This window comes from Sceloporus undulatus, chromosome 3 (assembly GCF_019175285.1).
Source record: "Sceloporus undulatus isolate JIND9_A2432 ecotype Alabama chromosome 3, SceUnd_v1.1, whole genome shotgun sequence".
Lineage (NCBI taxonomy): Eukaryota > Metazoa > Chordata > Lepidosauria > Squamata > Phrynosomatidae > Sceloporus > Sceloporus undulatus.
The window spans coordinates 170708004-170732836 of NC_056524.1; the positions used below are offsets into that span (position 1 = coordinate 170708004).

A 24833-nucleotide genomic window follows, 5' to 3' on the forward strand; every position below is an offset into this window, starting at 1 on the left:
GCAGAAAGAGAGGAAGATTGCACACCTGATTGTTAGACGCACGCAGAGAGGCCATGTGCCTAACCCTGCAGAACCTGAGCAAAGCAGCAGAGGACAGAGGGGCAAGGAGATGTCTCATTCACAGGGTCATCATGAGCCGAAGAGGGAAGTTACCATTCAACAACAACAAGACCTGTAGTTGTTTTATGCAGTACGTTTATACACTCAAATGAGTAATACCCATTAGGACTCCTCATTTCTGCTCAGCACCTCAGGCATCATCAATTTAGGAAAGGACAAGCTGAAATATGTTTGCAGCCCCTGCCACAGTTTTGCTTCCCTAATAAACTGAGGGCATCTTTCAGTGTTTGCAATCATGGTGAACTACCAGAAGGACAGAGAATTCCTTTTTGCTCTCTCTTGCTTTCTCTCTCTACATTCTCCATCCACCTTCCTTCTCTACATCACTTCCCCCACCCCAACTCTTTATATGAAAGAGGAGATAATGGTTTTGAAGAGAAGGATGTGGGCAAAGTAATAAAGGAAGGTGGGAAGCAAATTGCTGGGCCTTGGAGAAGCTGATAGCAGGCAAAAGCAGCCAGAGGAGAGGGAGAGAGTCAGACACAGGCCCTCCTCCAACTCCTATCTTCCCCTTCCCCACAATGGCTGGTCCCAAATCACAATTGCCGAATGAGCTGAAGGCTGGCATTCAGTGAATAGACTCCAGAGACCAGACTGTACCATTTAAACTTTCAAAAGGGGATGGAACAGCTATGGGGTGGGGGTAAAGAATCAGAATACATCACAGGTTCCAATCTAAAAAGAAATGTCTCGGGTGTCCTGGAAAAAATGAGATGCATGATGCTCCAAATGTCTGTAACTTTGGACATTCATTAGCCCTTCTGTCTTTGCTGGTATCTCTGAGTTACTTTCTTTCTGTTTTCTTTATTACTCCCACCCTCCACTCACACTCTGTGACTCCTTCCCCCCTCCCCCAGGTTGTCAGGGGCTAGAAGACAACAGGAGCTATAGAAGGGCCCAGGCAATAAAAAAAACAGGGGAGAAAACACTCCTTAAAAGCTGGAAGGTGGGGTGTAAGGAAATATGCTGCAGCAGCAGAAAGTAAAATTCTCCAAGAAAGATAAAGGGCAGCCAAGGATCTAAGAAATTTGCCCACAGCTTGGTTGATGCAGTGTTTCCCAGGGACACCTTCCAGGAACAAAAAGGTTGGTGGATTAAAATGCAATCTATTTGATTTATCTGATCAGCCTTTGCTTTAGGCTTTCAGGAAAAGTCTAAATTTCATCTGCTATGCTACCAGGAAAGAACTATTAGAGCTGGTAAGTTAAGATCATTTCAGACATTACTTTTAAAAGTACAAATATGTGTCTTAAAATGCAGATTGTACAGGAAAAAAAAGGAGAGGGAGCATAGATGTAAAAAATCTTGTTTCTCAAGGTTCAATATACATGAGGATTATTTATGAGGTATAATTTGTAAGGAAATAGTGAGAAAATAAGTGCAGTTGTATGACTGTGTAACTTACATTACATGTTACCAAAACAACAGCCCTAAGAAGCATATGTGCGCTTCCATATACTTTCATTTGTTCACTGGAATGTAACATCAAAAAACATGAAGTTGTAAGCCTTCACATTTTCTATAAAGACATGGATTTGCTTGAGCATATATGTGCCACTTTTAAAATTCAGGATTTGTTTTTAGGTTCTTTTCTCTTTTCATCTTTTCAAGAGGAAAAGCAATCGATTTTCTAAATTTGCTAACTGTTGATCTGTTAGTGGGGGAAATATTGAGAGACGTTAGCAGAGTATAAAATACAGTATTGGTACTTGCCTTCAAGGCACTGAATGTACTGAGCCTCTTCTACCTGAATCAATGATCAGGTATCCTGAGCTTATTGTGTCCAATTCGGCTTATGCAGCAAGTCAATTTGCTGCTAAAATTATTGCCTCCTATTGAACACCCATAATGTTTAAACAGGAGGGGATGCATACAGAATACAGCCTGTTTTGGGGACTGGGTGAAGGAAATCTTCCCTGAGAAGGAAAAAAAAGGGCACAGTGATGAGATGAATTTATGTAAGATAAATGGTCTTTCTTATATGTGAGTGCTATAAACAAGTGGAATGACATCTTGATACAGCACCACAGGGGAACAGAAAGAGAACTGAGTTTCCTCAAGCTTTTGACATATTTGACTGTCATATTAAATAAGGCATCGTAAATAAGATATTGCTCTTTGGTGGCTTTTAAATAAGGCACTGTTCAACATATGTTTCCCAGAAAGGGGTGTGATCATGGTAGCATGAAGATGCTTGCTTAGGGTAGCACAATTGCTGCATCAACAACATCAAAGAAATTTTGTAGGATTATTATTACATATAACAACAACAACAACAACTATTATTATTTCTTACCCACTTCTCCCCATGGATCAACAACAACAGTTAACAAACATCATCAGTTTAAAACATGTGTCAGTTTAAAAAGACAATAAAATATTCCCATATTAAACAATCCACATTTAAAATCTACAGTGCACCTACACCATACGCTGAAGTGCTGCGACAATTAAAAAAATGGCACACATGCCCGTAGCATGCATCCCATTGTTTGCTATGGGGCACAAGCATATGCAGATTTTCCCTTACACGGGGGAATATGGAACAGATTCCCTGCACAAGGGAAGGGCCGGCTATATCATTTAAAATTCACAATTTAAAAATCATCTGGATAAGCCTATCGGAAGAGATTGGTCTTTAATGTTCCTTACATTCTGATAGCTTTCAGCTGCCAAATCTCTTCCAGAAGATCATTCCACAGTCTAGCAGTGGCTGAAGAAAAAGTCCTCTGGCTGATGGTTGCAAACCTAGTCTTGGCTGACTGGAGTAAATGTCCACCCGAGGATCTGAGCATATGGGGGAGATTATATGGGAGCAGGCGATCCTGTAGGTAGCCTGCATCCAAACCATGTAGGGCTTTAAAGGTAGTAACCAAGACTTTATACCTTGCCCAAAGACTAAGTGGCAGCCAGTGGAGTGATTTTAATATTGGTGTAATGTGATCACTCTTGGCTATCCCAGTAATCAATCTGGCTGCTGTGTTTTGAAAGTTTCGAAACCTGGCACAGAATTAGCCCAGTGTACGGTGTATTGCAGAAGTCCAGCCTTGAGGTTACCATTGTGTGCACTACCATCTAAAAGTACTCTTCCACTAAATAGAGATCTCTTCCCCCTTTACCTATCAAACTTCCACTAATAATAACTTATAAAGCTATTTAATAAAAAATATTAAATAGTTGGAAATAACAACAATATTCTAAAGGCCCACTAGATGATCTATATGTCATACTTCCTTCTCTGCAAAACAGAGGTATTTCTCTCCTGAGAAAAGTACTTTAACAGTTCTGGATAAAAAGCACAATATACCTAATCCTTGATCAATTGATATTGTTTTGTGATTGTTTAATTTTAAATAAACCTGGTTTTCTTAGTTCTCTCAATTAATAGTCCAGATCTAGAGTAATAAGGCAGTTGTAAATGATGATACAAGACTATGTAATAAAATTGCTTTATATGCAATTGTAAGAGCCTAAAAATTTGGAAATCAACTTCCATGGGACAAATAAAGATAGCACTCTCCTAAGAACATCTAATGAATTTTCCAAATTTGTAGAATTTTTCTAAAATGTATTTTCTGCAACTACAAAAGGTCATAACTTCCATACACATGTGGCATACAGTTCTTTGTGTTTTACTATTTACTATGCTGTTTTCTAATGAAGGAGAGGAAGTTATGGCCTTTTTTGTTATAAAAACTTTATACTTAAAAACTAAACTGACATTTGTGTGTGTATATATACAAACACATACATGTACTCTATAAAATCTGATAGGCATAGTTACTAAATGCTAGATTTTTCTCTCTCACTTATTCACTCAACCTTCTTGTGTCATCCTCCACTCTGAGTGGCCAAATTTTAGTCACACAATAGTTCTGACATTTAGGACGTCCTTTTAATAATCTTAACCACAGCAGGGATAGCTCAGGACTTTTAAAAATCTACTCAAAATCCCTTAATTCTGCAGGAGGCACTGCATTTTACTAGGCTTATTACTTATTTCCCCCTGCTGTTTTACCATTGTCAGAGCTCAGTGTATTTGCTAGACTGAATACAGAAACAGACAGGCAATGGTTCTCAGAGAGGGAGGGACGGCTTTCCAATATGTGTGAACGCCTGAGGAGCAATTACTGAAATAAGTGGGATGGAACAGACAGGCCAAATAAAACAGGGCTTTCAAATGACACACCCTCCAACGTGGGCACAAACTCGACTGAAGCCACACTCCGGGGATAAAAACTGGAGCAAACAGAACCCAGGATAGTCCGAGTAAAGGAGGAAAATGCACCTCTTTGCGCCAGTGTATAAACACCCCGAGCTGAGTGTGGGGCTGCAGCAAAGCAAAGAAATGAAAGTGCACCAACTCCAATGGATTTAATTACATATACACAAACCAGACGGTCAATCAGGAAGGCATGGAGTGAAGGGGTGGTGGAGGGGGCATGTAGGGAGGGTTCCATGATTGTGCTTTGCCAATTTATCATTCACACACTGATGCACCGATGCCCTGAACCAGTGGAGGATTGTACATGTGACTGTGTGGCCGATCATTGCTATGCAATGTGATGGCATCTGAGGATGTGGGAGGTATTTTGGTCACAGGTGGTGTGTTTGTGCAAGGGGGGCAAGGCAACTAAAAAAAATAATCACCCAGTGGTATACCTTGATGCCATACCATGTAGTCAGGCAGTGTGCAGTGGGAGAGGGGATTAAGACCAGGAGATACTGCCTGCTCTTCTCTCCTTCCAAGGCCACAGCAATGCGAGAAAGTCCCACTGAACTCAAAATGATTTATTTCAGAATAAATGTGGTCAGGATTGTATTGTATTAAAGGAGATCTGGGCATTTTAATGGTTGTGTGGAACCCTGTGGGTAGACTGTCAGCTTGCTAGAAGGGGGACTGGGATATAATACAACAGAAAGGAATGAAGGATGCAGTTTCCAATAAGATGGAGCTGGCATATGGGTCCTGAACTATATTCTCCCAGTAATGACTGCTGTTCCCTGATCTGTGTTCCTATTACAGGAAAGATGAGCACAAAAGACATAGCAAACATGTCCTCTCCAACTCCCAGTGTGCTTGCATTTCTCAATGCTACTACCACAGAGCTGAGTTCTGAACCCACTGGGGAGAAGCCTGACTCCTTGCCTATTATTATTGCTCTTGTCTGCATTTTCCTTCTTCTGGCCACCTGCCTTATTTTTGTCACTCTGTGCAAGCCAGTGGCTCTAGACCAGTATTTCCATGGACCACATGAGTTTATGCCTTATCATCCTGAGAATGCCAGTGAGCCACAGCTCAGACTCTGGAAACGCCTGGGCTCTTTGAGGTATTCCATACATGGTGTGAAGCGCAGCCGTCCCATCTCCCAAGCCCGTGAAACATATTCAAGAAAAGCACCTTTCACCCAGGACTGGAGCATCATGGAGTCAACTGAAATGTAACTTGGCCATTCCTTTTATGATTCTGCTGCAGTAAAATCTCCACCTCAGTTGTTCTACTCAAACTGTTCATTATCTCAGATAACCTAAGTCCCTTTGGAGAGTTACTGAGTGGCTAGAGAAGCAACGCTTTCAGTACCTACTCAACAGAATTGAAACAATATTGAAGAAGTGAAGAAACTCCATGCTATGCATAGACAAGTGGACACTTGGGCACACCTTGCCCCTCTGGCTCTATTTGTGCCTACATGCATCTTATCGTACAGCTCTTAATTCTGTGAGAACAAACCATTTTGCCAAAGATAAAGAAGAACAGTTATTGCACAGTTATCTGTTGAATGGTGGAAAATATTACCTGGATATGTGGGACAAAGACTTAGAAACTTTTAAAACTTTGATTCCAGAGCTTTTGCCCTTCTGCACAATCATTGCATATATTATAGGTTTATGGTATCCAATGCATAATGCTGTACGAAGTACTCTATAGAAACAGCGTTATTCCAGAGCTTGAAAAATTACTTTTAAAAGCTTGTTAGGTAAAGTTATGTTAACTATAACCCAATACCCTAGTTACCATTACTGTTACACTTTTTGAAAAGGAACTATTTCTTTTTATGATTCTCAAAAAGTAAGCAAAATAGTACCTTTAACTGATTTCTAAAAACCTGAATGTTTTCCATTCAGCAATATGAGGCATAACACAAGCCACTGTTTTAATGATATAATATTTCTTCCCCACATTTAGTGAGGCCACACCATATAACCATACAGTTATACTTAAAAAGAAGGGAAATTATCTGCTGCTAAATTACAATAGTAATGTAGTTTACTCCTTTGTTTTGGCAGGGAAATGAATTAACTGCAAGTAACTAGCTGCTAGTAACCAGTTTCTTCCAATTTCAGTGATATCCTGATGAAAGTGGGATAGATATTAGCATGCCCTCTCATATAGGAAGTTGTACTGCAAAAGTGTGCATAGCTACCAAAAATATAAAAATATGGCTGATGCCACTTTTGCTCTCTGCCACTCTAGACATCACAATTGCAGACTTAATGCGGACTTAATGCAGTTTAACATCACTTTCACTGTCATGGTTCCATCCTGTGGAATCCTGAGATTTGTAGTTTGTTGTGGCACTAGAGATCTCTAATATAGAAAGCTAAACATCTTACAAAACTACAAATACCAGAATTCTATAGCAATGAGCCATGGTAGTTAAAGCTGTGTCAAATTGCACTAATTCTGTAGTACAGATGCGGTCCTAAATAGCATAGAGCTGAAAAGCAACCATTTTTTTAAACAAAAAAGCTCTAAAATGCAATTGTGAAAATTGGTTTGTTTTTTTAAAAAAAACAACCAGAATTAAAATGTTTCAAGCTATATTTGTAGGTGATACTGATGCATCCACATTCAAACAACAATCACAATGTCCACCATGTTTGCTTGGTAGCAGATAGCTATACGGATCAATGTTTTGACATGTTATATGTTATATGGTAGCATCCTTTGTTCCATTAAAGAAGACGGGCTGACCATGCACAACATTGTACTGAAAGACCCCACTTCAAAGCATCACATTTAGCCTGGAAAAGATAGATAGATGGAGGGGATGTGAAAATGAATCTCCCCATTCAAATGTCTGATTAAAACTCAACTTAGATGTGGCAATCTCATTTACTTAAAACTGGATCTGCCCTAATCATGTACAAAATTGTGTGTGTGTTGCTGTGTGTCCATCTAACACAGATCAAAAGGGGTGAGTAGAAAATGTAAAATGCTCCTTTGCAAAACTTACTTTCTTGTCATGTGTTCCACCGTCACTTATCCTTTCATCCAAGTACTGACACTGGAAGTGGACTTGGCCTGAAAAAAATGTGGACTAGGGAGAAGGGAGTGCTACAGGGAGGTAAGTGTCAGGCCAAAGGAAAATTTTCACTCCTACTCCTAGCCTTATTTTAGAAAATGGGGAGACCCTGGAAAGCATGGATTTTAAATGACAACTCCTAGAATTTTCCCAGCAACCACAGAGCTGCAGTCAAAAAGTAATTTTTCCAGGCTCTGTAAGCAGCTCTTAAGGCTGCTTGACTCTTAAGATAGACACATATGTAAGCAAATGACTTTGTTCTTAAACCTGGATGTGTCCCAATCATGTGTAAGGTGCGTGTGTCTTGGTGTGTGTTCCCTTCCATGTATCTTTCTTTTTCAGGCTAAATGTAATGCATTGAATTGGGGCCTTTCTGTTCAATCAAGTGTAATTCTGAGTTGTTCCTTTTGAATAGCTGATGATGGGCTCAGTAGTACCTGGGCTGTCAGTAGCAAATTCATTTCTGCGTAAAACAGTTCATATTTCACCATTAACAAGGAAAATTTCATTTTCTGCCTCCAGTTTGGATAGAACTGCATGGACATATCTACAAGCGAACTCCAATAGTTGCTTCTACAAAAAAACAGCTTCAGAAGAGTGTGGTTTGGAGAAGAGAAACAATAGGGGCAGTGGCTGCTTGACTCTTTACCTGACCAGCACTTATTTCTCAGGCCTTGCACCTCCACTCTCCCACCCACTTACTGTTTTTCCTCACTGGGGTTTCAGCAACATACCTTGAAAGGTAGATGTGTATGTGCAATCCCTCAGGGGAGAGAGTGGCAACATAATGAAGCAACTAAGTCTCCTATAACTTTGTAAGAGATAGTAATAATCTTGTGCAGGGGTGGGTGGGGTGGGTTTGTTTTTTAAGTGGGTCTTTACTTAGAATAAACAATTCCTTAGATAAACTAAATTTCCTAGGCTCTGGGAAGTAGGCAATTAAGTATATTTAGCTGCTGAAAATTCATCAGAGAATGACTATTCCAGCAGTGTTGCCAGTTTCTGGGGAATTTCCCAGTTTCTGGGTAATAAAAAGACTTTCCGAGTAATTTCTGGGTATAAAAAATGTATGGGGAATTTCCGGGGAATTAAACCTTCCCATTGGGTAATTAAAATTAAAAGCCTTTCCGTTTATGGGGAATCATTTCACTTCCCACCCAAAAAAAGTCCGAAAATACCTTTCCCGCCCCCAAAAATGTTCGACCCGGAAGTCCCTGCCCCCTTTTGCCTTCTAATAGTGCTTTGCAGCCAATTGACCTGGAAGTCCCTCCCTCAACCTGGGTGTCCTGCCCCTGACCCAGATGACCCGGGGAATCTGAGGGCATATCAGGGATTTTCAGGGGGATTTCCTTCAAGGGCGATTGGCAACACTGTATTCCAGTAAACTGGTCAGGAAGGAGAAATGGGAAACAGGTATCACCTTTCACCCAAGGAAAGGAAGAATAGGGAAGCTATATCATAACAATGTTTTGTTTTTGTATGACATTCGTTATCTATAATATTGGGAAATCATTTGTCTTTTGATTATTAGTTGCTGATATCATGAGAAAGTAGTGAAAAGTAAAATTGGAAAAATCCACTGGACAAATGAAATACAATTAATTGAAAATAAATTAACTTCCAAAGTATGATGAAGTTCTTCTTGAGCTTTGTCATACCATAGATGCTATATATTAGCTACTTAGATGCAAGCTAGAATAAGATTTGTGTAAATTGCCTGAAAACCAGTGATACAAATGGACAATCAAGCACTTAAGACATTGAATTTTAAAGACACTCAAATGGCTTTTTTGTTTTATAGGTGAAATGTATGTTTTTGAGCTGGCATATTTCTAAAGAGGCAGATGCTAAAATGGTCTGACTGCACTTCCACCTGTACAGTTTAGGACATAATGACATAATGGCTATATATGCAACACTGTGCCATAGCCTCTTATGGTCACTAGTGCCTGCCAAAGAAAACAGTTTAAATACATAAGTAGCAAAGGGTAAACAGAGACATTTGCAAATGCACTTAGAGAGCTTCAAGAGGTCTTTGGACACTGCAAGAATTAAGACAAAGTGCACAGTAAAAACAAGTTCATCTGTAGTGCCAAGGAAGCACAAATGTTGGTCTATTAATATTTGTATGTGGCAGTTTTATATTGTTTTACTATGTTTAAAGTGCTTTACATACATTTTAGTAGTGTTCTTTATAACAGCTCTATGAGGCAGATCAGCAATGTGAGTGTGCATGTGCATTCAAGTCTCTTGTCAACTTATGGGAACACCACTGATTTCATAGTGTTTTCTTAGGCAAGAAATACTCAGTGGTGGTTTTGTCATTTCTCTCCCTGCTTAAAATGGCTAACTCTACTTAGTTTCCAAAATCAGATGGGATCTGGTGCCTTTAAGGTATTTAGACCCACCACATTATCCCCACAATTCAGATGTGAGGTTGAGGCTGAAAGAGGTCTGTTTAAATTTATAGGGAGATGAATGGTAAGAAGACTTTCTGATTCAGAGCCCATTTGTTGAAAATCAAACTATGTATTTGCATTGTAAATATGTGACTGGATCACCCGATCGCTGTCCCCTCCCCCTGGTTGCTGCCACCATATCGAACTGTGGGACCCCCTGTTTGGGTTGGCAGAATACTAATGCTCAGAATGGTTTAACCTCTTGATACCAAAACTGGGGCAGGGGAGGACACAGTGTCCTTGTTTGTTTGTTTGTTTTAGGGAAAAATAATACAATGGGTGATCCAGTCATAGATCTCTGCATAATGTATAGTTTGGTACTAAGCTGCCAAAACTGCATAACAGGACAAATACCACACACACAGCATACTAAGGTGGCTGAAAAAAATATAATAGATCGGATTTAGCACCCAAAACAAGGTTGCATCTCCCAAAAGGCATTAGAACAGGACAACTCCTCATCTGGATACAAAGAAAATACCAAATACAGAACATTAATAGCCCATGGTGCCAATCACTTAAGAGGATTTATGACAAAAACTGGCAAAACACAAACTTTAAATGAAAACAGAACATACCTCCCCTGGCTCAGCTGTAAAATTGATTTTAAACTAAAAAGATTATTGAATTGTCTGTTCCTGAATTTGATTTGTGAGAGTGTTTATGTTCACTTTAATGCCTTTGACTTTCTTTTTGTTTTAACCAGAGAAGTAATTTCTCCAATTTATTAAAGTGAGTTTCACAGGAGATCCCTCATAGGCATTGTCTTCCTCCTCTTTCCAAAGAATTTCATTTGAAGAAATATCTTATTGCAGTCTTCAGGAGGACTTGGCTTCTAGGTTCAATTTTGTTTCTTATTACATTGCTCCCTATCACTGACTCTCATGCAAATATCAAGAGACAATCAGAAATGTTACTGCACAAACAAAAGCAAATCTTGAAGCATTTATGTCATTTCCATGCAAAATCATATTTTGATGCGCTGACATATTTTAATTTTCAAACCATCAAAGGGGCCTAATCCACATTATGAAACAGCCACCTTGCAAATTTTATTGGTGGTGGTGGGTGGGTGGAGGATGGTGCTAGCAGAAAATGAACTTTGAAGCAAGAATGAACTCATTGAAACCAGGGCAGGTTTGATACCAGAACCAGACTTGCCAGCAGACATGGTGTCTACTAGATGACATTGGGTTCATAGGATGAACAAAGAGCTATTTCTAAAACATAGTTGCTTCTTAGATGGAGTGATGAGTGAAATGGTGGCCTAGGTAGATATCCTGTAGAGCAGAACAGAGAATCTGTGGCCCTTCCTATCCTCCTTTACTGTAGCCTCCACACTCCCTTTATTGTATTGTAAATTCTCAGGGAATCTTGGGGCGCATTCCCACTATGAAATAGAGCAAATTGCTGATTGGTGTAAATGATCCTTGTTCCTCTTTGAAATCAGTTCCTGTCGCAATGTGATTGATTCCTGTCGTGATAAAGTGAAGCAAAGGCAAAAAACAAACAAACAAACATTTTTTTCCAGACAGTAGTTTGAAAGATGTTCTTTTGAGAAAAATCAATTCTGAAGCGAGTTCAATAAGTGGGAATGACAGATCAGAATTGATTCATTCTGGAGGGGAGGGACTAATGGCAGAGGGGTGTTTACCATCCCGCTTCAGTTTTTGGCAGATCCACCATTTCCTCCTCTCAGCACTGCCTTTGTACTTGTGCCAGGGCATTTTTTAAAAGTAAAATTGATAGAATATTTGATTGATAGATCAATCAATTGATTTATCAATCAAATAGTCTATCAATTTTACTTTAAAAAACGCTATTGTCCCCCCCTTCATCCTGCTGCCTCACTCACCAGATTCTCCCTCCATCCCCAGCTTCCTCCTTCTGTCCCCAGCTTCCTCCTTCTCCCTCCATTCCCCAGTTTCTTCCTTCTTTCCCTGGCTGGCTCCTTCTTCCTTCATCCCTGGCTTCCTCTTCACCCAGTGCCGATTTGAAGCAGCACAACTAGTGGGGACGACAACTGTGCCTAAAAAAGCGATTACACTGAGGTAAGAAAAAGATCTGCTTTGATAGTGGGAACGAGGGATCTTTCGGAATCAATTTCTAACATGCAGCAAGGGCGAATTGGGAATTGGTTTAAACCGCAAGTGAGAATGAGCCCTTGGAGATGCAGTCCAAAAAACCCTGAAACCCTGAAGGGCACAGCTGTCTACCTCTTCTCTTAAAAGTCATTGGGTTCCCCACTCCCATCATCCCTAGCCAGCATAGCCTCTGGTTGAGACAATTAGGCTATAGTCCAACAACACTTGGAATCCCATAGATCCTGTTATAAAATGTGAAATGCAATGCAGGAGATAGACCAATGGTTCAGACATCTGGAAAGTATCTCTTAGCCTAGATCATTTTCACAGGCATTGTTCTGATGCTGTCTGAGCTCCTTGGAAGATGGATTAGAGATAAGTGGACAGCAATTATAATTTGAGTTGATGTGATTTCTAGGCTACCAAAAAGTAGTTCTGCTTGCCAAGGATTACAGTACAACGAAATCCCAAATCTGCAAAAGAGTGATACATTTATTGGCCAGCTGAAATGCACAAAAAACATAATGCAAGCTTTTGAAACTCCACTAGCTTCTTCGTCAGGCAAAGGATGCCTTTAAAAACCCATACAGGACAAGAAAAGTGATGGTAGAGTCACAGACCTGTATTTCATGTATTAGACATTATTTTTGTTGCAGTTCAGTTGTTCTGGGGCCCCCTCAATGCAAGCCAAGGCCATTACTACCCTTCTTGGCAATGTGGGGACCAGGGGCAAAAGGCATTAAAAGACAGGGTATAAAATTTCAGCTCCATAGTAACAGAAAAGAACACTCATAAATGTTCTTGTACTCAACAAGAAAGGTTATCTCAATATATCAACACACCCCGCTGAGAAAATGTTAAACTATAAGACTTTGTGCACTTGGAGACTTTTTAAATAAAATTCTTTACTAAAGAACTTGGTTTTAGTGCAAAAACTGGTGCAAAATAACAACTTTACAGTTTAATGTTTTACACAAAATATATTGTTTTCTGTGTACAATGTCTTTCTCACAGAAACAAGGCCATTTTGTGCAAACATCTTGTTCACAGAAAAGGTCTCAGTGTCAAAAACATTTAAAAATGTTCAAAAACACTTGCAATCTTGGTCAGCAAGGCAAAAAATTACAAAATCCTTAATTTGGCATGCAAGGCCAAATAAAGGAAAGGAAATAATCCCTACCACCTCCTTTTGGAACTGATAATATAACAAACTAAGGCTGAAATGTGATAGCTACTGAACTCTATGTGTAAGCAATGCTAAATGTACATGTTCACTTTCTGTAAGCACCATGTTCCAAGAAACAATCAAAGTTATAGCAATAGGAAACATGCATTTAAAAAAAAATCTCATTCCAAACCACAAAGAAATATTGACAAATTTTCTTGCTTTAAAAAACAAAACAAAGCAAAACAAACAAAGAAAACAATCCAACACCAACACCAAAAAAACCAAACCATCTCAGCAGCTTTGATAGTTCCAAAGTCTGTAGCATATGTAGATTAGGTATCCCAGGCAACATTTGTTGCAGACAATACAGCTGACCTCTTAGTGTCCAAAATTTTCACATCATAGGCACAAAATCTTGTTACCTCACTGTACCTCTGGCAGACTAAAAGAGGGGGAATTTGAGGGGGGGGGGAAACCAGCCAATTCAGAGCATGCTGCATGACTGCTCTGTGTTTGTTTCAGGGGGAATGTTTGGCTTTGACAGAAACCTCAAAACACCATAGTAATGGTGTGAATGCATTCATTCACCAACTATTTCTGCCATTCATTCTGCCAAGGGCTGGCTTTAAAAAGGGGGGGGGGGAGGAATGAGACTCCAAATTATTCTCTCTTTTTTAAAGCTGCTTTATACACTTGCTCACACATTCATACTTTGTGAAGGAAGTTCTGGTAGCCTCAGCCAATGCCCGACTGAAAGCAGCTCTGTTTAGGAGATCTCCTCATAGACTCAAAACTTGGCTTTGTAGACGCTCAGAAGAGCCCATTAGCAACTTCAGGGATATATTTGCTTACCTCACTAAAGAAAATCACTACTGCCAGCCATGCTTCTAGAATCCAGGGATCCCCATGTTACAATATGATGCTCCAACTACTGACATATGTTTACCAGGGCTTCTTCATTCTTTTCCTTTCTTTTCCTCTCCTTTTTGTCCACCCTCTCAACCTCTTGAGTAGATTATTAAATCTATTCCAAATTTTCCTCTCCTTAACTTTTCCCATCTTCCTTGCAGCTACTATTTCTAAATTTGTATGCTTAGAAAGTTATCCTTAGATTTTCCCAAAACATCCAAAAAAGCATGCAACTGAAAAATACAGCAAATGGTAATAAAATTCTGGTACAGAATCATGGGTTAACATCAACATTGTAGAGCTGCCTGAAGTTGTAGACTGTCTTTCCAGTTCACAGCTGGAATGTAGTGAGAATAGACAAGTGTTTTGCTTCTTTTCTGCTTGCCTTTGATATCCCTCTAGACCAGACCTGAACAACTTGGCAGTAGGAAGGGGCCAAAATTTTTAAAAAAGGCTAAACTTCTTTGGGCCACCGACAGGTTTTAATTAAATATTAATTTATTAATTAATATTACTATTACTATTATTAATATTAATTCCATCCTTCTCTTCCTCTGTCCGGCCCTCTCCTCAGGAGAAAACCGAGCGGTGGAGAAGCCTTGCCTGTCCTTCTTCTCCTCCATCCGGACTTCTCTTTCAGAGAAGGCTGAGAAGCAGAGGAGCCATGTGGGGTGAGTGTTTGCCCATCTTCCTCCTCCACTGCCCTCAGGAGAAAGTCAGGTTGAGGAGGAGCCTTACAGGGCAAGCGTTTGCCTGTTCTCCTCCTCCTTGGGTGAAAGCCAAGCAGCAGAAGAACCTTGCAGGGTTCTCCCATGTTCCTCCGCCACCACTGCCACCAGGCCTTATCCTCAAGAGAAAGCCAGATGGTGGAGGAGAAAGCCAGATGGTGGGAGAAGGTTGAGCAGCAGAGGAGCCTTGACGTTGTTCCACATCTTTGTGGGCCGCCCAAAATCCTTTGGCAGGCCGTATGCGGCCCCCGGGCCATATGTTGTGCAGGCCTGCTCTAGACCTTAATGAAAAGAAAAGTATAGTTACATGCCTGTACTATGCTGCTGTAGTCTGGGATGTCTTCGGGAACAGTAGTTTCATAGCTGCTCTGAAGGAAGATGGGTCGGTTGTCATTAACATCCAGCACAGTGACATGCACAGTTGCTGTCCCAGTTCTCCGTTTGCCCGTGGGGCCATTATCTGTAAAAACAAAGCAGTCCCTGTAAGTGTCTAACATGCACGGGGAAAGTCAGTTCTATTGATTGATAAAAAGCAAGATGCTCTGAAGCAACTGGGAGCAAAGTGCTCCAAACATCACTATTTGTCAAGGTATTCCAACCACCTCTTCCCAAATTCCATTGCCAGCTTCATCTCTGAGTCTATACATGCTGGAAAGATGCCACACACTTATAGTTCCACATATCTCATCTCTTTCTTGGTGGTGCCTTGTACACTTTTATGTCTATAGTGCCAAATTCCAAGCAGGCTTGAGGCCGTGGAGTTATCCTCCAGTTGTGATGACAATGAAAAATATGACCAATGAAAGAGTAAACCTTAAAGGATGCCATAGGATGATGGCACTGTCTGGTGCATATGTTTCTTTATTTGACCATGAACAGCTGAGGGTGGGTTGCACTTTAAGTAAGATTTACAGTAAATTTAACTGACAATATGTGAGCGTATCTGCTTAACACTGGCAACAGAGATGGTTGCTTTACTTCAATTTGTAAATGTTTATTGGGTTTTCCAGACCTCATGACCTGGCACTTGTGTGCTTGTATACTTTCTTCAGATTCTCAGATGATTATGTTTTTTATTGGAATAGCACTGTCACTGTGATTAATGCTGAATGCATTCTGCTTAATGACATCAACAGGGACTTCTCTGTGTTGCATGACCCTTGCATCATCACCAGGGCCTGCCTCTTGTGATATCACAAGAGATGGTCATCCCTGGGTCTCAGGTTTTGGTTCTGAAATCTCAGAGTCTAGGATCATCCCAGCCTGGCAATCCTAACTTTTACTTTCACTATACTATAAATGGCAAATGGCTTCATTAAACAATGTATATGAAATTGGTATAATCTCCTTAACTTTGATTGTGTTGGGAAAATAATAAAAGCTCAGAGCTGACAAAAAAAAAAACCCAACCTGTCCGTGGGGGGTCCAAAATCTGAAACTTAGACAAAACCAGATAGAGAAGAAAGTGGACAGAATGCCATTTTTAAAATTAAAAGTGTGTGTGTGTGTGTGTGTGTGTGTATTTGTAGTGTGTCACTATGCAATTTTATCTGCATTTTGAAAAGTTTTATATCTATTCAAGGTGGACATTTTTGTGGATACTATTAATTATGTGTTAATAGACACCATGGCCCCAATCTTCCTTGAAGCCAGCCGAAAAAGGAACGGATAAGATCTGCTCCTTTTTCAGACAGTGAAAAACCGGCTTTTTCCACCCCGCCATGGCTTACAGCTGGCTTTAAGACACTATGGCAGTGTGCAGCGTATAAATGCCGCACCACTCAAGCATCATGAAACCACCCATGTCTGGGAAGCTGGGCATCTTCCAGCTGGCTTCCAGACACGGAAGACATGCAAGGTCTAAATGCTGCAAGCTCATGACACCCGGAAGCAGGCTTTTTTTTGCTTGTCTGTTTGGGTTCTATATTAATCTACACTGGGGTGGTCAACATACAGCTTGAGAACTGCCTTCTTGCAGCCTATGGCCCACCCCAAGTACCCCTAGTTCCTTCTACTACAGTTTCTGGCTCACAGTTTTGAATAAACTATAGAAATGGTAACAAAATATGGTACTATTTACATTTTATGGGTTCTCTGCATACAGCCCCTTCTTGACATTGCACCCTAAATGTGGTAGAATATAATGCACACTCAGTATAAATAACTGAAACAAAAGTGCACCACAAGCGTTCCTCACCAATGGCCTCTAGTATGAGTGTGTAAGATGGCATGGTTTCTCTGTCAAGATTGACCACTGTTCTGACTACTCCATCTCTAAAGCCAACACTAAACTTTCCATCCTGGTTCCCACCTGCAGAAAGAGGGAAAAAGAAGAAGGGAGAGAAGATGACTTCAATAGTGAGTGAGAAGAAGAGACACACAGATATATACAATACTCAGAAATACTTCATATTGGAAATATGGATATTTGGGAAATTTGGAACGGAGATATTAAAAATTAAGCCACAAACAATTTTATACTCCTGGTTCTTTCATTTATAGATATATCCAGATGTGGGTGTACATTTACAAATCTATACACAATAGCTGGATAGAATATTACAATGGGCCCTTGTTATCCTCTGGAGTTTGGTTCCAGGACCCCCTGTGGATAGCAAATCCGTGGATGCTCAAGTCCCATTCAAGCCACTGGCATAACAAAATGGTGTCTCTTATATAACATGGAAAATCAAGGTTTGCTATTTGGAATTTATGCTTTTTAAAAATATTTTCAAACCATGGATGCTTGAATTCATGGATAAAAAATCCATGGATAAGGAGGGCCGACTGTACTACTTTGCATACACATACCATGCTGTTTCAGATGCAGTGTTGGGGGGAGACTATAAGAATGATTCTACACTAATGGCATTTGATGGTTTTAGGTTTTAAATATTAAATAATAAAATGCTTTTGGCACTATGTTGAAGACAGGTTGGGGGAGGCGGGAACGGGACTGTGCAGCCTTCCACTTCTTGTTGAATTAGAACTCTCCTCACTCTTCACCATTGACTTTTGCTGGCTAAGGCTGATGGGAATTACAGTTTGCCAACATTTGGAGAGCCACACAGTTCTTACCCCAGGGCTAAGCTTTAATACAACTGTTAGTCCCAAATAGAGCAGACACAATCAATGGAATTTCTATAACAATCACCTTTCACTGATGTAGTTGGTTGGGACTCTGGTTGGGACTACAGAAGATTAATAAGGTACTGTACTAGGGCTGCATCTACACTGCAGAAATAATGCAGTTTGAAACCATTTTACCTGCCATGGCTCAGCACTATGAAATATTGGGATTTGTAGTTTTGTGAGATAGCCTCTGTCGCACTATAAATTTCAGGATCCCATAGCATTGAGCCATGGCAGTTAAAGCAGTGTCAAAATGCATTCCTTCTGCAGTGTGGATGCAGCCTAAGACAGTAGAGTATTTAGTTATACATAATTTTAGAAACAGATTTAACATTATTTTCTATATATCATACACAAAAAAAGGTCAGCAATCGCTCATGCTAACAAGTATCAAAACAGTTTTTTTAAACAAAAGGTCTAAATACTGTAGGGAGTGGTGCTCATCTCCGTTTCTAAGTTGAAGAGCCAGCATTGTCTGAGGACTGCTCTGGTGGTCATGTGGCCATCATGACTGCACCAAATGGTGTTACCTTCCCACTGAAATGGCACCTATTTATCTACTCACATTTGCATGCTTTCGAACTGCTAGGCTGGCAGGCGCTGGGGCTAGTGACAGGAGCTCACCTCATCATGCAGCACTCAGGCCTCAAACTGCCAAACTTCTGATCTTACCCTCATCAGAACTGGTATCTTACCCACTAAGCCGCCACAATATACAAACTGATTTCAATTTCTGCCTTTCTTTTTTTTACTGTTAACGTTTTCCCAGAAAACTGTAGTTCCTGCCTTTTCTGCAAATATTTGGTCAGATATTTCTTGTCTTTTCACAGTAATATTATTTTCAGTCTTTCTGCTTTGGGAACACTGAAACCTTAATAGGCGTGAAACTGGTTTCAATCTGTAATATAAACACTGGAGATGCAAAGGCACGCGCACTTTTATGGGTCAGGTTTATGCAAGAATTAGATTTTTCTTTTTTAAAAAAAGCTATTTAACAGTTCAGAGAAGCCTGTGTTTGTAAATGAGTCCCATTTTTAAAAACCTAATTCCCATTTTCAATAAAAATGTGCATGGAGCAGAGAAAATATTCAGCCCAAAAGAATGCATATCTGTCTGAGTTAATTTATTTTGCTGCTGACAGAATTGCAGCTTTATTGCTCAACGTATTTTCAGGTTGTGCACCGACTGCTTCTTTTTATTCTTGAGCATATCCAGTCTTGGAGAAGGAACTAACAACTGACATACAAAAAATATCTAGAATGTCACTGTGGACTCTGGGCAGCAGAGGGCGAGAATGGACAACTTTTGAAGCCTTTGCAAATAAGGAATGTATAGTTATGCACCACCACTTTAAATCAGAAAGATAATCCTAGTGGGCACTTTTTCATCTTAAAACTGGACGCAATAAAGGAGACTTACTTTTTAGAATATGATTCAGTCAAAGTTAGATTGTTGTTCAAGTTGGGCAAGGCAAAATTACAAAACTGCAATTATTAAATTATTTTCACTGGCATGAATGAGACTTAAAATTGCTTAACTTTGGCTGACCATGCCTTATATTTGTAAAGCTTGTTGAAATCCATTGGAAAATATAAATCAAGCTGCATAAGGGCTAAGATTTATCAAGAAGCTCTGCTTTCATACAGCAAATCAGATTCCATCTTATTATCCTTATTCCCTTCAAACCTTGTTTAGGGAAACTTTGTGAAGAAAGAGTTTTTAATATCTTAGATTGATACATGCAACTAGCAATAAGATATACTGTGCTTTGTGTATGATGACGCCATGGACAGTCACCCAATGATTTAGCGCAGGGTGGGAACCCATGGGCCACATGCAGCTCCAAGACTGTTTTTCAGGCTTCTCTAGCACTCACAAATGCTCTCTTCACCAAAAAATGTCCACCACTCCCTAGGCCAGGGAACGGGTGGGCAAAGTACAGTCTACAGGTTGCATTCAGTTGGCAAGAGCCATTTTTGTGGTGCCGAGGGCCATTCGGGGTTAAAAAAAGACTTTTTTTCTTTTAAAAAATCCTCCCCAAATTTAAATAAAAAAAACACCCAAAATGCCCTCAAAATGACTTCTAGGGACACTGTGAGGCAGAAATTCTTTTGCAAAAAGTTTCATAAAATTCTTTTTTGAATTTCTGCCTCACAGTGTCCCAAAATGCCATCTAAGAGCCTGGGAAGGAGAAAGAAATATGCCCCCATGTCCCACAGAAGGTGTTCGGAGAAATTTTCTTTTTCTTTTTTGGTGAGAGCAGATACAGTTCTCCAAGGAATCCTGAAGGGCTAAGTATTTCATAGTTGCCCAGTCCTGTTTATTTCCTCTTCAAAAAAAGAGGCCTTCCTTGGGCTTAAAACATTTGAGAAGATCCAGAATGCACTGAGGCTCCCTGCATGGACTAGGAGGATAAGACAGTGTGTGTTGTCCTCCAAGGGACCATGGAAGGTCAATGTGGCCACCCAGCCCCCTGCAGTTGCTTACCCCAGTATTACAAAGAGCCCTGTCTGAGAAGGGGTAGCTCAGATTTCTATCATCTTATTTTTGTATATGTTTTGGAAGAATTGCCTATTATAGTTGGTCAACCTATTTTGTAGCATAATCACATGCAACCCATACCCACAAAGTACATGAAGACACAACCCTGAAATAGCTACTGAGACAGTAGCTCTTTATAAAGGGACACCTATTTTCATGCCAGGATCTACATCAGAATATAACGTACCTGGCTACACTTCATCAAACACTGCAAATGAGTTCAGCCACAATGCCTTCCTCAAACTGTCATATCCACATTCAGCAGACATAAGGCAGCTGATGACTCTTTCAGTCTGATGAGGCATAGATAATTCTCAGGAGCAAACAACCCAAAACAGTTCTGCTATCATTTGCAAAGCATCATAGGAAAACATATGCAAATCCCCATGCAAATTAGTCTTGCAAACCTAACAGCAGGATGAAAGCCCCTTTGGCTGTCATATTTGCATAGGTTTTTCCCACATTGCTTTGTACCTATACTCAGCACTATAGTGCCGTTTTATATTGCCAGTGGGAAAGGGTGTGTGTGTGGGGGGGGGGGGGGTGAACTGGCTTCCAGACCAAGAAAGAGAGGTAAAGCTAGGGAGGTAGAAATGGGGTGGCAAGGGGGTGGAGCAACCATCTCCCATTTCCACTAGGTAGGGAGGAGAGGAGAGGAGAGGAGAGAAGCCACCTTATAAGAGATGGAGAAGAATTAGGTGATGGTTACCTTTGCATGGGGTAAAAGAAGGAAAATGAAGAGGCACTGGGTTGTTAATCAACCAGAGTCAGCATGCTTTTATTCACTGCTTATAGGATTTTATGCTTTTTCAGTTTCATCAACCCTGAGCCTTGCGGCTGGGGCTAACTCACACTATGCTCTTAAAGAGGTACTATTCCAGTGTGACTCCTCTAGCTGCCTCCTGTTGCATGCTGGGATTGGCAGTTTTAAGGAGGGGTATTTAGAATTCTCAGGCAGAGAAGTTCAGCTTCTTAAAACTGCCAATCCCAGCATGCAACAGGAGGCTGGTAGAGGAGTCACACTGGAATTGTACCTCTTTAAGAGCACAGTGTGATAAACATCTATAAATCTGAAACAAAGTAAAAGAAAGCAAAAGACAATGCTTTCCATTGCCTATAAACTAAGTGGCTTCTAATTCTGAAGTGTTTCAATAGCTACAGAGTCTGCTAGAAAGTTTTCATACCTGTAATGAAATAACTGAGCTCAGCGTTGAGACCCACATCAGCGTCTGTGCAATTCAGGCGAACCACTTTAAAATCGCGAGGTATATTTTCTGGGAGCGATACATTGTAGATGACTGGGAAGAAGGTGGGGTTCTCGTCATTCACATCTAAAACTACAAGAGAGAATTTGATCAATGTTAACTCTGGACTATGCCCCCAGGCTTTACCAGACATTAAAATATTCACTTTGGCACCACTGCTAATTTTAGATGTTCAGTTGCAACCTCTGGACTGCCATAGGGCCTTGAATAGAGATCAGATCTTTTTCAGATTGGTTGTCTTGTAAGGAAAGCCCAGTTCAGAAAAGCGGGGGAAACATACATGAGTGGAGAATATAGTTAAGTTGGCAAAAGGGTTGGAAAATAAAAGGGTCGCCTGTGGGAATTCCTGCATAATAACTACACACACACACACACACACACACACACGTATATATATATTCCTTCTCCTAACATATAACAGTGTCTTATTCCTCTCCATTTGAAGCTAAAAGAAACCTCCTTCAAATAGCACATGGCAGAAATGTGAAACAACAAAACAGACTCTCTTTCCTAGATGAACGTATTACCTATTCTAGAGGTTAAGAAGGTTCTGAAATCAGGCACGTGGTAGCTATAACACCTAAGTAGAAGTTTGCTGCACACAACATAAAAGAGATCTTCACACTAGAATGGGCATTTAAAACAAGCACAAATAAACAAAGCTTTTAAAAAAAGAGGAAAGAAGAGAAGAAAGTAAGAAATGTGGCAGCACCTTTAAGATTAAGCATTTTTATTTTGGGATGAGCTTTTGTGGATATAAACCCACTTCTCTGGATGCAGTATTGAGTGGAAGAACTGGCTTTATATCTACAAAGGCTTGAAAAAAATATAAACCAGTTAGTCTTAAAGGTGCAGCCATCACCCCCCCCCCTTTCTCCTTCCTTTCTGCTTTTTATGCTGCAAGAGGCTAATACCCCTACTTGTTGGAAAATAAAGTAATTCTGATTGTAACTTTCTTGGGAGTGGCTGTGTTGGACTAATAAAGGCTTCAGTCCAAACCTCTTTGAACTTCATTCAATTGGATCTTATCCAATTATTTTTTAACACAGAAGTATTTTAAGAATTATGAAGTGAGAAAAGCTAATACAGCTTCTAAGGATGAATTGCTATACCTCTCCAGTAGCATGGGAGCACCAAATAGTTCTCCTTCCTGTGTGGCTAAACAACACCAAGAACATTGAATTAGCCCTTCCTCTTTAAACAGGACTTCAGCCTTAACTAACCTGTGTAGCAGGATATGTAATTATTTGTGTTGTTTTTAGTACGAAACATGCATTTTAACTGTTTGAAGTGTTTAAATTTTTTTAATGTTAATGTCTTAAAAGCAGTGTTTTAATTGGACGAGAATCAATGTGGTTGTAGTGATTTGAGTGTTGGACTACAACTCTGGAGAACAGGGTTTGAATCACCACTCACCTATGGAAACCCACTGGGTAACCTTGGATAAGTCACACTCTCTCAGCCTCAGAAGACAGGAAAGGCACCCCCCCCCCCCCCCCGAACAAATCTTGCCAAGAAAAGCCCATAATAAATTTGACTTATGGTTGCCATAACCTGGAAACAACTTGAAGGCACAGAACAACAACAAGACGGTTTAGTATTTTTAAAACCTTTGTACTACATATTGTTTTAAGATGTTCTGTTTTAATTTACATTGTTAGCCACCTTGAGTCCCATTTGGGATAAAGTGGGTTGCACACAAAAGAAAAACAAACAAACAAACATACATACATACATACATCAGGTATATAATATATACCTAAAGCACACTTGTAATGTCCTAACTCAATGGTAGTGGGGCAGATTATTTCCTTAACCCACCAGAGGTGCCATCATCACAATGTTCCTGAATTTGGGTATTGTGGTGAAAGGGGGGGGGGGCACAATTTGCCTTTATAGAAAGGCACAGTCAGAACAGCCACATTGTTTTCTAGCTGGTTAGCACTCCAGGAAGTCTCCAAACAATTGGAAAATAAGGCACATACTTCCAGCGTGATTTGTTATAAAGGCTTTTTGTTTGTTTTTTGCTGCCATCACTGCACGAAGATTTTGCCATGCACCCTAAACTGATAAAATACTTGGAAAGTATTAGAAAGTCTCAGCATGCACAGCTGGTTGACAGGGGCCAGTCAACTGGATTATCAAAGAAACTGACATATAAATTGAGGGCAGCAAAAGGGGAATGTCAAAAAGACAAGTTGACTGCAGTGAGGTATCCTTTCATTTTATTTGCAAACAACCCATCTATACAACATGTGAACTTGGAAGAGTGACTTTTCTTCCTCCCATAGGCTTGAATTTTGCTGGACTCCCATACTGTGCCTTCATATGAATTAAATTTAACTTCTATAATGCCTTGAAAACGCTCATATAATGTCTTTGTTGGATGGTCATACTGTGCCTTCTTGTGAATTAAGTTTTACTTTTACAATGCCATGCAGAAGTCTTTACCCCACTCTGGTATTTTTTTTCTTCATACTGTATTTTGCTATTACAACCTGGAACTGAATTGGATTTAATTGGTACTGTTATGATTTAATGTGCATAAGATATTCAACACTGTGTAAGTAAAAAACAGTTTTACTGATGCACAAAAATTAAGAAAATAAAAAACTGCCTTATAGTGTGAATGTGTGTGTGTGTGTGTGTGTCTGTGTGTGTATCTGTGTGTGTTGCGTTCAGTAGAGGGAGAAGGAAAGGACTGAATAAGATTCATTTAGTGATTCTAACTAACATAGGGGTTGTGCAGACAGTCCCAAAGGGGTGGTCTGCAACCTCCTCTTTTACTGCCCACTCCTAAGGCAGGCCAAATATGCATGGCTGAACTGCACGGCACCACATGGCATCAACCCATGCTGCATGGTAATCTGTTTTTGTTGCCTCCCCGCATACATGTGTACAGTCGCACAAACACACCACCTGTGACCTCCAAGTACCTCCCAATCCCATCTCCATCAAGATGCCACCCCATTGCAAGGCCCCCCTTTGATGAACCACACAGGGCATCAGTGCATCAGTGTGCAAGTGATACATTGGAAAAGCACCATCATGGAAGCCCCTCATACATGCCCCTTTCACCCCATGCCCCCCTCCCCCCGTTGGACTGTTTGGTTTATGTAT

The 24833-nt window shown here is 40.3% G+C and overlaps 2 protein-coding genes across 10 annotated transcripts in view; one reads left to right on the top strand and one right to left on the bottom strand.

Moving 5' to 3' along the window:
• CDH23 (cadherin related 23) overlaps window positions 1-24833 on the bottom strand; it is a 568554-nt gene that overhangs the window by 126619 nt on the left and 417102 nt on the right. For all 8 annotated transcript variants that reach the window (XR_006102875.1, XR_006102876.1, XM_042457557.1 and 5 more), the window contains exons 25-27: window positions 21633-21785; window positions 16973-17086; window positions 15087-15235 (exon numbers count right to left, since the gene is read on the bottom strand). Coding sequence is in view for 6 of the 8 variants with exons in the window: in XM_042457557.1 (XP_042313491.1) it covers window positions 15087-15235; window positions 16973-17086; window positions 21633-21785 (416 nt within the window). In the remaining 2 variants the exon portion in view is untranslated. The remainder of the gene's footprint in view (window positions 1-15086; window positions 15236-16972; window positions 17087-21632; window positions 21786-24833) is intronic.
• On the top strand, window positions 843-6688 carry C3H10orf105 (chromosome 3 C10orf105 homolog). Of its 2 annotated transcripts, none has more exons than XM_042457565.1 (2): window positions 843-1205; window positions 5147-6688. In XM_042457565.1, exon 2 carries the CDS (start codon window positions 5152-5154, stop codon window positions 5563-5565), a length of 414 nt encoding a protein of 137 aa, XP_042313499.1. In that variant the 5' UTR covers window positions 843-1205; window positions 5147-5151; the 3' UTR covers window positions 5566-6688. The 2 variants fall into 2 exon arrangements, with proteins under 2 accessions (XP_042313499.1, XP_042313500.1); XM_042457566.1 differs by lacking the exon at window positions 843-1205 and adding an exon at window positions 1219-1319.